The sequence below is a fragment of the Etheostoma spectabile genome, chromosome 12, assembly GCF_008692095.1.
Source record: "Etheostoma spectabile isolate EspeVRDwgs_2016 chromosome 12, UIUC_Espe_1.0, whole genome shotgun sequence".
NCBI lineage: Eukaryota > Metazoa > Chordata > Actinopteri > Perciformes > Percidae > Etheostoma > Etheostoma spectabile.
Window position 1 is genome coordinate 15,856,817 of NC_045744.1, and position 11,336 is coordinate 15,868,152.

Sequence of the window (11,336 nt, forward strand, 5' to 3'; positions counted from 1 at the left end):
AGTTGGGCCTGAAAAGGGCAGCCATAGATACCATGACATTGTAAGTGCCAATTGTTTGCTATGACATATTATTGTTGGTAGTTTTTGAGGACATTTCTCTAAATTGTCTATATGAACAACTATTCTCTACAGGCTTAGAGAAACTTAAACAGATAAAGGCTTTAACAAGCTTAAATTATATCCCTAAAGACCTGAAAACAAATATAACAATTAAGCCTAAAAATCTTAAGATTGTCTAATAAGCCTTACAAGAAGGAAAATTAAATGTGTCACATTGTAATAACTTTAGTTTTCAACTGCCAAAAGGCCACAGGATCACAAATTAATGCACCCTTAACTACTCTATTGACAACACCTGCTATGGTCAGGTGTTTGATTAAAGTAATTAGGCCAGACCAGACCCCTTAACACTGCCTGTGTTGGTAGGCATTGTTGAGGCAGTTTGCTGTGTAGTGCTTTTTCTTAACTCCGATGGCGTGCAGAAAGAGCAGGGGCAGTAGAATTTTACTATGTTTAGGACTTTTAGTGTTTGCCAGTTCATTTTGCCTTTGCACAAAACTGACAAGACTTAAGGCATTGGATAAATTAAGAAAAAACTCAACACTAAGCAAAGGTCAAGCTAAAACAAGGGATACGCAGCGTGGAAGACTGTTAATTGGGCAAAATTCTCTGCCAGATGATAAACTCAACGGAACCAAAGCCACAAAGAACTTCCTGGATGTTGATACAGATTACCAAGAAGACATGGGTATGTAAAGGATATATTTGTATACTATCCTGCATGAAAAACACTATAAAAGTTGTGAATTATTACTTTTAATGTTTTTTTTACACATCAAGTCCTACGCGTGTATTGCACACCCGTTTGACTTTCTTGGCTTGTTGTTGAATCCGTACATTAGAACAGTAAATGTATTGATTTGAGCTTAACTATAATTAAAAGGTTGGGAAGACCCTAAGCAACTTCAAAGACAGAGTGATGGCTTTTCAAAGCCAGATAATGCAGCAATGGAACAACTCCTTCTAATGGACCCAAAGGTTGAATGTACAGGAGACTCCATGAAGCTTCAAGTCCAAAATGCTGCCTCTACCCCTGGAGCTCTGTTTGTGGATAGGGGTGAGTTTACAGGCTCTTGTGGCATTTACGGCTCTATCATTTGTGCTATGAACAATATTGTGTGTTGACTGAGAAGTATGATACATTTGTTTTCTAAATCCCCATTTTCTGTTGCCTGTAATTGGTCAGGAAGTCACCTGTCTCCTCTGGCTCTGTCTAAGTTGCCGCCAAGCTGTGGTTACACCATCAGGTCAACGCAAAGAGAATTGGTCTTAGTTGCACCTTATGATGGGTGCTTTGTTGCTCTTGAGGTGGGATACTTTGTTCGGAAAGCACTGCATGCTTGAACCATGTACGAATGCAACATTTTGCTTTCTGGTTTTAGGAGGATAGCTATGTTCTCCCAATGCGTTGGTTGGGGTTAAACGTGAGGATGTCATGTCCTTTGATGAAGCTGTCTTCCCCTAACCCACCGATGGTCACCTGCCATCCTGAGGGCATGGTTGTGAAAACTGGATGGACAGTCTCAATTACTAAAATGAATGTCAAATGTAAGTTTTTCCTTTTTGTTTTAAGATCAACATTGAATAAAGACTTTTACGGTCAGTTAATACTGACACAACAATTGTATAAGGAATGCTGTCACTTGTGTACAAGTTACACCTGTGCTATTCTGTCGAATGCTGCAGTGAGTCTAATCTCAAGGCAAACCCCTCAATGATGCAGCATTAAGAGATTCTGGTCAATTTCACTGTAGCTTGTTGTAAGTAAGAACAAAAACAATCGTGCTGCCTACACCTTGTGACCTCACTAGAGTTGGCACCACAGCTAACAAGATACGTTTTAAATAGTATTTGCCTCTAGGCAAGGTCTTTATTGTCTACCATTCAGCAACGGCACTCAAAGGCTTACCCACGTTCAAAAATAGATAACAAGATTAAAGGTGCAGTAAAATTACAGCCTTAGAAGCAACATTAAAAGTCTTCAGCCTTGATTTGAAAAGAACTGAGTAGCAGTGGATCTGCAGTTTTCTGGAAGTTTGCTCCAGATACAAGGAGCATAGAAACTGAACGCTGCTTCCCTCTGTTTAGTTCTTTCTGGGGACAGAAAGCAGAGCTGTCCCAGGTGACCTGAGAGGTCTGGGTGGGTCATGGTGTACTAGCAGATCAGAAATGTACTTTGGCTGTATAGTGATTTATAAACTAGTAAAAGTACTTTGACATCAATTCTTTGAGGCACAGGAAGCCAGTGGAAGGAGTTCAGAAGTGGAGTGATGTGATCCACTCTCTTGGTCTTAGTGAAGACTCGAGCAGCAGCGTTCTGAATCATGTCAAGTCTACTGAAGATGAAAGTATGGACAAGGTTTTCCAAATCCTGTTGACAAGTCCTTTAACCCTTGATATATTAAGGTGATTAATAGGCTGACTTTGTAATTGTCTTAATGTGGCTGTTAAAATTCAGGTCAGAGTCCATGACTACACCAAGATTTCTGGCTTTGTCTGTTTTTAACATTGTTGTTTTGAAGTTGATCACAGACTTTTAATTCCTTTTTTTTTTTTTTTTGCTCCAAAAACCACCACATCACTTTTTTTCCTTAATTTCAGAAAGTTCTGGCACATCTAGCTGTTTGTTTGATGCACTTAGTGAGTTTTTGTATTGACTATAGTCCTCTGGCAACCAGGTTATGTAAATTTGTGTTGTCAAAATCTGAGCCAGTGGAAGTATGTAGATGTTAAACAGAAGAGGCCCCAGAATGGAGCCTTGGGGAACTCTGCACGTCAGATTTGTATGCTCAGATGCATAATTACCTATTGACACAATGTAGTACCTATTCTTTAAATAGGATTCAACCAGTTTAGCACTGAGCCAGAAAGGCCAATCGGTCTAGTAATACATTGTGGTTGACCGTGTCAAATGCAGCACTGAGATCAAGTAATGCTAAGACTGAAATTTTGCCACTGTCTGTGTTAAGGTGGATGTCATTAAAGACTTTGATAAGAGCCGTCTCAGTGGTGTGGTCAGAAACCTGACTGACAGTCATCAAAACTGTTTAGTGACAAATGGATGAGTTAAACTTTTTTTTTTTTTTTATGATTTTACTCAAACGGAAAGTTTGATATTGGCCTATAGTTGCTCATTAGTGATGTGTCACTATTTATAATTTTTTTTCTTAAATTAAGAGTGGCTTGATCACTGCAGTTTTTAGGGCCTGTGGAAAGATACCTGAAAGAAGAGATGTGGTCAAAATCTGTAGAAGATCAGAAGCAAACAACTCAAACATTATTGAAAACACCAGTTGGTAGAATATCAAGGCAATAATGTTTTCAGATGTTGTATGTCCTCCAGGTTTTAATGGTTGGTCATATTGGAATTAGTTTTGCCTGAACACTGACAACACATATCCTGAACTTGATATGGAGGCACTGACTGTTTGTGTAATCCTCTGAACACCCATCTTAACATGTTCAAAATGCCATTGAAAGTGCCTACCCATGTACAGTGATTCCTTCTGAGTGAACAGTGAATCTGACGGCAGATGTGACAAATGCATGAAAATTCAGTGGTTTAATTTCTGTGATACTGCAAGGAGAGCTTTGGGACAGTCTACAAACTACAACACAACCTGTTGGGTGCTAAATCTAGCACAAGGATAACACTGTAGGCGGCACCGATTTGGTTTAGTTTTTCTCTCTACTGACAGCACTCAATTTACAAATAGACCTACATGTTGAAATTGACTGGAATTCTTTAATATTTGCTGTGGGTGACATTAATGCTGCAGAGGATAAAATGCAGAACACCAGAATTGGAAGTGGACTGAGACCTTTTCCTGCAGTGCTCCCTCTCGCAATATTTGCAGCTCAGGTTTTGGTTTATTTTGCCATATCTCACCACCCCAAAAATGCTTTCTAGTTAACAGAAAGTGTGCAGTTCCTTCCCCCGCTTCTGAAATGTAATCTTTTATTGGGTGGCTTGGCAATAAATTGCTGTCAGAGTGGCTCAGTTAGTTCATAAATAACATTGTCATCAATACTGCTTCTTACCAGTGTTGAGCAATCTACTTGGAAAGTTTAATTGGCTAACCTAACAGTTATCCTACTTTTTAAATGAAGTTGCACTACAATGAAGCTAATTATAACAATTTTTTTTTTGTGTGGACGCGACCACACTAAATATAAAAGGGCTAAGCAGCTGAGAAGCCACGTTTCAGAAAACTGCGATGCTATTGAAAAGTTAAATGAGTAATGCCGCGGTTTGCAATACAAATTGGGTTTATTGCTATGACGCCGTTGGCACAGGTTGATAATGTAGGCTATGCTTTATTTGCCAGAAGGTATTGGTGACAAATGCCAGTTGGCATAAAATGCCTCAGACACTGATTCAGTAAAACCTGAATTCTACTGCCTACCACAGCTTTAAGTTGTCCTGGTAAACTTATCCTGATTCTTACTTACGAAAGCTTTCCCAACTTGACTAATAGACAGTAGCACATTAAGACAATTGATCTGTGACTTAGGTTCATCTGCCTCCCCATAGAACCTCCTGTGGCAATTACAGATTTCCACTGTGCTAAAAGATTTAACAACCAAAGCTGAGGAGTCTCTAACTCATTGCCAATGACTGCTTAAGTAAAACTAGGCAGCACTGAATTAAAATATGAATCAAGATTCTGCTACTGCATTGCCTATTTCTTGCCTTAAATGTTTTTTAAAAAAATTTGTACTTCTCTAAAATTAGTTTCTGACCAAGTCATACCAGAACCAAGCACCACTCCGTAACTGGCCAAAGCAAACAATTTTTCCCAGGTCTATTTTTCGTGTGAGTTCACATGCAAGTTAATTGAGTTACCAAGTGTAGTTTTAGGAAACTTCTAATTTCAAAATCAATCATTTCTCAGTTTTACATAAGTGGTTGTACTACTCAAGTTTAAGCTTAATTTGCATTGAAATGGTCTGAAAGACCTCTAATCATGTAGTGTAGCGCTCACATTAAAGAAGTCAAAGGAATACAATTTTGGCGAAGGGATATCTTCAGTGTGGGAAGCTATCAACACATTTGCATTTAATTAATTTTGAGAGGGAAAGGGAAAATGTCTGGTTACTTTTCCCTCTTAAAGCGTACTTTTCTGTAATGGGTTTCTTTACAGTGTTATGTATTACTTTGCAGTAAATGGTAACTGGGAGCCATTGATGAAGGCTTCACCCAGATGTGGTTTCAGTGTAGTTGTACATCCTGAGGGTGTGGTCCTCTCTGTTCGCTATACACCCTGCATGGAGAAAAAGGTATGATGCTAACTCTCAAATTTCACTTTTTTTTAATTTATTTTTTAAAGAAAATGTTCAGTGTAATCCATTGACCTTGTGTTTTAGGATGGAATGTACACCCTTGAATTGGCTGGAGAGGGAGAAGCTAAAATGTCTTGTCCATCACTGCCTTGGCCACAAGCATCTGCAGATCCACAGCAGCAGCCCTTCTACCCTCAGCCAGAGACTGAAAACCCTACTGCTGCTCCAAGTCCTCAGCAGACTAAAGTTCCTCCGGGCCAAGTACAACCACCAGTCTACCCTCAGCCAGAGACTGAAAACCCTACTGTTGCTCCAAGGCCTCAGCAGACTAAAGCCCCTCAGGGCCAAGCACAACCACCATTTTACCCCCATCCGTTCTACCCTCAGCCAGAGACTGAAAAACCTTCTGCTGCTCTAAGGCCTTCACAGACTAAAGCTCCTTGGGGCCAAGTACAACCACCATTTTACCCCTATCCTTTCTATCCTCAACCAGAGACTAAAAACCCTACTACTGCTCCAAGTCCTCAGCAGAGTAAAGCCCCCCAAGGCCAAGTACAACAATTTTACCCCTATCCCTTCTACCCTCAGCCAGAGACTGAAAACCCTACTGCTGCTCCAAGACCTCCACAGATTAAAGCTCCTCTGGGCCAAGTACAACCACCATTTTACCCCTATCCCTTCTACCCTCAGCCAGAGACTGAAAACCCTACTGCTGCTCCAAGACCTCCACAGATTAAAGCTCCTCTGGGCCAAGTACAACCACCATTTTACCCCTATCCCTTCTACCCTCAGCCAGAGACTGAAAACCCTTCTGCTGCTCCAAGACCTCAGCAGACTAAAGCCCCCCAAGGCCAAGTACAACAACCATTTTACCCCTATCTTTTTCAGCCAGAGATTGAAAAGAACCCTCAGCCTGTAACGTCACCCTCTGCTACCACCATGGAACAACTACGACCGGTCATAACTCACAATGATGAACCTCCCCTGGAATCTGCTATTCCACAACCTAGTAATAGTGATGTAGTTCCACAAGGTCCTCAACTGGGCTCTCCATATGTGCTACCTGTGTACTGCCCTCAGTTTTGCCCATCTGGAATTTCTAATTGCTGTCCACAAATTGCTTTTCACCAACATCACCATTATATTATTCCCTCTGGGCTTGGTAGAGATGCACCTTCCCTTTATCCAGGACTGCCATACCTCCCATTAGCATATTCTGGGTTTGGCAGTTTAAATTCTGATCTCCTTCCTCAAAATCCAACCAAAATAAGGACACAAGTTACCACAACTTCCATCTCTGCACCCGTTTCATCTCAGTCCCAGTACCTTCCATCTGGAAATCAAAAATTTCCCCGGCCACCAGATGGCAACCCTGCTGTACTAAATCATCCCAGCAAGCCTAGTAGTTTCGATCAGCCAATTTATCCTTTTGTACCAAATTCACTATATCCTCATTGGCCATATGTTCGACAAAATGAGGCGCTGCAAAGAATACCACAAAGCCAATCACCAGCTCATTACAATGTATTCTCTAAACCTCAAGCTTCAGGTAGTGAACCAGTAAATCCCTTGCTGCAATATAATGAACAGTCCCCACAGCAGCAAAATGGCCAATTATTGGCACGGGACATTAATCTCTCTGGGCCCAATTTCATGTCTTATAGTGGCCAATATCTCCACAGCCACACATGGCAAAGCAGCAGAATACACCTGCAGCCGAGGAACAACAACATCTAACAAAGCTAGTAAATCTAGGCTAATGCAGTCACAAGTTGAAAGTGAACTTGATCGTCCTCTGGTCCCTTACAACATGCTTCAAGATGCTCAAGCACAAACTTATGACAAGACGGCCCCCCACAATGTCTCACAGCCAGATCATCAACAGATTGACTCCTATTCTGAACCAAAGAGTTATTTGCTGCTACAGCAAGGCCCACGGGGAAGGAACTCCAACCCCTTCTTTGAATCTCCACTGCCATCAAAGACCTAGTTCGTAATGCAGACTTGCATGCACACAATCGTGCAAAGCATCACAGTAGCAAACCTCAAGATGCTCAAAGTTTCAAGCCCCCACAAGAAACCCTCAACACCCCAAAATGTTGGGGAAAGGAATGTCCCATCCCTTATCTGATGTCAACTACACGCCAAGACCTGGTGATAAATCAAGTTTACAATTTATCCTTTGAATGGCGCACATTCTGTGCCTTTGTCCCAGGACCCCTTTGACAGTGGGGTACATTTAAATCCTAAATTCAAAAACTTCTGGAGGCCCATGACACCTAGCCTCCAGCCAAAGCATTGAACCTCCATCTTCTTGTAAAACATTTCAACAAAGAAGCTCTGCAGCTGACAAACCAGCAAATGGTATGTTAAAGTGACTTTTTTTTTTATTTTTTATAAAATGTCTTTGGGATTAATGTGTGTCTCCTGCAGGACTTAACCAACCCAACCAACTCATCCTTCAGAGAGAAAGTGGAAATCAGAAGCAGAAATGAGTTGCCGTCAATGTGAATAAACAACTGTAACTAGAGACTTCATAAGCATTTATTTCATTTGAATAGGCTTAAGAATCTTTTGAGGATTGTGTGGGGAAACAAAATCTAAAATGTTACAAGGAAATCTCTGTGGCATGGTCAGTTTAGAACAACGTTTACATTTGGTACTTTAATCTGCTGTGAATCAAAAGATGCATTGCCCTCAAACTTATTTGTCCTGCCATGAACTGGTACTTCCTGAACATTGACCGTTCATGCAAATATACTTAACAAGAATTTCTGTAGCCTCCAAGTAACTTACAACCTTTATCTTTTTCTGCTTGTGCATACAATTAACTTCAAATTTAGTTATGCAGTTTTGAAAATAAGGCTATTTCCTCTTATGAATTGTCTATTTAAAAAAAAAAAAAAAAAAAAAAAAAAAAAACCTAACCAATTGAGCAACATTTTTGTGAAATGTCAATGGGTTCACAGGAATGTGATTGGCAGAAGTCAACACAATTGGCAAATCACTTTATTTTGCAAACGCCCTTGGCACAAGAGTCATTCAAAGTTTGGAGCAATCATTGTGTACTCAACGCTGTTAAAGGCTTAGGTAATTTTATCCTTGACCATCAAATGTACTGAAGTAGCGTACACCAAAAAGAACAACGCTTAGCCTTGAAAGATGTATTCAATGCAGAGCTTTATCGTCATTTTTTTACGAGGTTTTAAGGGCAGCCTTACAAGGCTTGTTTGACAATTTCATTTGTTTGTAGGAATTATTTGTTACATCTACCTAACACAGGACATGTTCATTGTAGCCATACATTACTCTTGTGCCAGTGTGACTGAAGGAAGCATAAATGAGATGGTCTTTTGGACCTAAACACTAGAAGAATCTGACTCTTCCTGGGCACAACACTGGCACAAAAGCAATGGGGTCTTTTTGAGTCACAGTGTCAACAATTGCAGGGGCAGGTACATCTCTCTTTACTAACACAACAGGGACTTCAGCACTGCCTGAGGAATCGGAGGCTGATCCAGTGTCCGTAAGTGGATCAGGATTTGCAGCAGGTGCAGGAGTTACAACAGTATCAGTCACTGTAGGGCCTGCAGGTACAACTTCAGCAGACTCTGCTGATTCAGACAGAAGGCCACTGAGATGAGGGTTGTAGAGAGTAGTCAGTTTGTGGTGCCTCAGACCGTGCATGGGTGACAGGCTGCCTGTGTGTGCGTGGACTGCTGGTGACATGGCAAGAGTTGCAGTGCTGTTGACATCTACCACAGGCATCTGAAAAAGGGTATGCATCAACAGAGGCTTAGGAAAAATGTTTAAAAGAAAAGTTTGACTTATTTGTGGTCATCAAAAATCCTTTGGAACAGTTAAATACAATGATTTACCACAGTTAAAAACATCTTGCAGTCCACTGTGTGATCCGTGCTGAAACCTCTGGCAGTACAAATACCACGTGCCTGGTGGAGGAAAAAACTGTTTGATTTTTAAAAGAAATTGTGTTTAAGGGGAGCATTAGTGACCAGATCAATCATTTCCCTATGTTCTTTGATTAGCTTATCAGCAAGGCTAAAACTACATTAAACCATTCAATACTGTGGAAAACTAAAAAGATGCTTTATGTACTTACAGCCATGGTGTCATTCAGGGGCACGCAGGCATCATCAATGCAATTAGCCTCAACTACAATATATTCTGCAAAATAAATTGGCCCACCAGACACAACCTGAGAAAAGTATTGACAGACACAAATTAGAACGTAAAGATGCATTAAATCTGTTGGGAAAAATAATCTAGACAGAGTTTGGGTCCACCTGTGATGACATCCTTCCAACCTCCATAACGGTGAATGTTCCATTCACAGTCATGTTATTGAAGGTTGCCAGAGAAGCTTGGACAAACTCCAGTGCTGTGGTGTCATTCAGGGGAAGGAGGGTATAACAGCCCACACAGAAGTCCTCTGTTGATTCTATATGTCATCAAAGAAAGAAATGTAAGGTTTCTGTGTCTAGGGTGACATTCTTGTGGCATCTTCTGAATGTAATGTGGACGTCATATGGTTATAGTAAGGTGATGTAAATGATTTACCTTCTGTTTTACACTTGAAAGCTGTGACAGTCAGAGCTCCACTGACCCTCTTCAGCACCACATCACAGTCGCCTTCTACTGCCTAATTGGAGACAAAGAATCATTCCAAGTAATACAGTCAATTTGAACATTTTATAGTCTCATGGATTTTAATCCTAAAGTTATCAGTATTGTGACATTTGGTTGAATTCATATAGCGGATAAGAGCTTCTGTGTACTAAAGGGTCTCACCGTTAATATTTTTGGCCTGACTGTGCAGTTGGCAAGAGGTGTGGGATCCAACACATGACAGTCAGTCTCCAGCAGGTCAATTTCCAGCACATACATGTCTCCATCAGGCTAAAGAAAGAAAAAAGGAAACATTATTTAGTTGTTCAACTTTGATTGTGTCGTAATTTGGGTGCAGACATAAAATAACACAATTGAAGGAAAGATGTGCAATGTTTAGGGCAAGTAAGGAGGTATCCTCACCAAAATACCTACTTTATCTAAAACGGTGCAGATTTCCCTGGCATTTACTACACTTTTAAGCTTGGCAAATGTTTAGGGAATATTTTCTCTTTTTTATTAAGTGTACAATGTTACACATTTATATTATAGGTTACAGTTTGATCTTTTACATCATATAACCCTGTTATCCAGTGGTCATGAGGAAATTAATGTGATTAGCATTTTATAATGTACTGCATCCCATGTTTCCTCAAAGTTGAAAAACAGGAAAAGAGAAGGCGTAAATTGGTAACACAAACACTACACCTGCTGACTTTACCTTAGTATAGATCTTGATGTCCTCAATCCTGTTCAGTGCATACTTGTAGCCATGAGTGTGCTGGGTATTGAGGTAATCCCGAGCCACCTGAGCAGCCTCCTCTGCCTCAGGGGAGTCACACTGAGGTCTTACAACATTGATCTGAGCCCAGACCCCCGCCAGTAGTCCCAGAACTACAGTAATGCCCAGGAGATTCATTTCTGTGAGAGAGATGAGAGATGCACAGGCAACCAAAACGTTTCAGAGCATTTGAGAAGATGATGAAGGTAAAGAGAAGGGGCCAAGCTTATGCAGCCTGGGGTGCGTCTATCCTGTACTTTAAACAGGAAAACCGAGCCAAGTTAAACACAATGATCATCCCCTTGACTCCTGTGTCACATGTGGGCAGGCTGTTTTAGGATTGCTGCCAAAACAAATGTACAGGTAAGATGACAAAGTCTGGCTGCGCAAAACAGTCTGAATTTAAATCATCAATGGTTTGCTGTATTTTATGGCTAAGCATATGGAAACATCTCACACTACCTGTGATTTCTAGTTGATAGCTATGCCAAATTGACACACTTTTTTTCTTGAATTAAATATAATCCAAAATGTGTGAAGAGCTTCATGTTCAAACACCCATATTGTGTAACCAGCAGTGGTGGAA

At 40.7% G+C, this 11,336-nt stretch overlaps 2 protein-coding genes across 2 annotated transcripts; one reads left to right on the top strand and one right to left on the bottom strand.

The window, feature by feature from the left end:
* The first annotated feature begins 422 nt into the window (after positions 1–422).
* On the top strand, positions 423–7,873 carry LOC116699699 (bromodomain-containing protein 4-like). Its single transcript, XM_032532406.1, has 8 exons — positions 423–748; positions 944–1,117; positions 1,247–1,368; positions 1,443–1,608; positions 5,225–5,340; positions 5,428–6,148; positions 6,254–7,707; positions 7,777–7,873. The coding sequence occupies exons 1-7, from the start codon at positions 472–474 to the stop codon at positions 7,078–7,080; spliced, it is 2,403 nt and encodes an 800-aa protein (XP_032388297.1). The 5' UTR covers positions 423–471; the 3' UTR covers positions 7,081–7,707; positions 7,777–7,873.
* A 703-nt stretch (positions 7,874–8,576) lies between these two features.
* On the bottom strand, positions 8,577–10,984 carry ahsg2 (alpha-2-HS-glycoprotein 2). The gene is made up of 7 exons (XM_032532417.1): positions 10,691–10,984; positions 10,153–10,260; positions 9,922–10,003; positions 9,648–9,802; positions 9,464–9,559; positions 9,222–9,293; positions 8,577–9,111 (listed from the first exon to the last, which is right to left on the bottom strand). Exons 1-7 carry the CDS (start codon positions 10,886–10,888, stop codon positions 8,710–8,712), a joined length of 1,113 nt encoding a protein of 370 aa, XP_032388308.1. The 5' UTR covers positions 10,889–10,984; the 3' UTR covers positions 8,577–8,709.
* Positions 10,985–11,336: the final 352 nt, after the last annotated feature.

Coding starts and splice junctions, on each gene's coding strand:
- ahsg2 (XM_032532417.1), bottom strand. CDS start 10,888: ATGAATCTCCTGGGCATTACTGTAGTTCTGGGACTACTGGCGGGGGTC. Junction 10,261..10,690: donor ACATCAAGATCTATACTAAG/GTAAAGTCAGCA, acceptor TTCTTTCTTTAG/CCTGATGGAGACATGTATGT. Junction 9,803..9,921: donor TTTCAAGTGTAAAACAGAAG/GTAAATCATTTA, acceptor GATGACATATAG/AATCAACAGAGGACTTCTGT.
- LOC116699699 (XM_032532406.1), top strand. CDS start 472: ATGGCGTGCAGAAAGAGCAGGGGCAGTAGAATTTTACTATGTTTAGGA. Junction 749..943: donor AGATTACCAAGAAGACATGG/GTATGTAAAGGA, acceptor TATAATTAAAAG/GTTGGGAAGACCCTAAGCAA. Junction 6,149..6,253: donor CCCTCAGCCAGAGACTGAAA/ACCCTTCTGCTG, acceptor AAAAGAACCCTC/AGCCTGTAACGTCACCCTCT.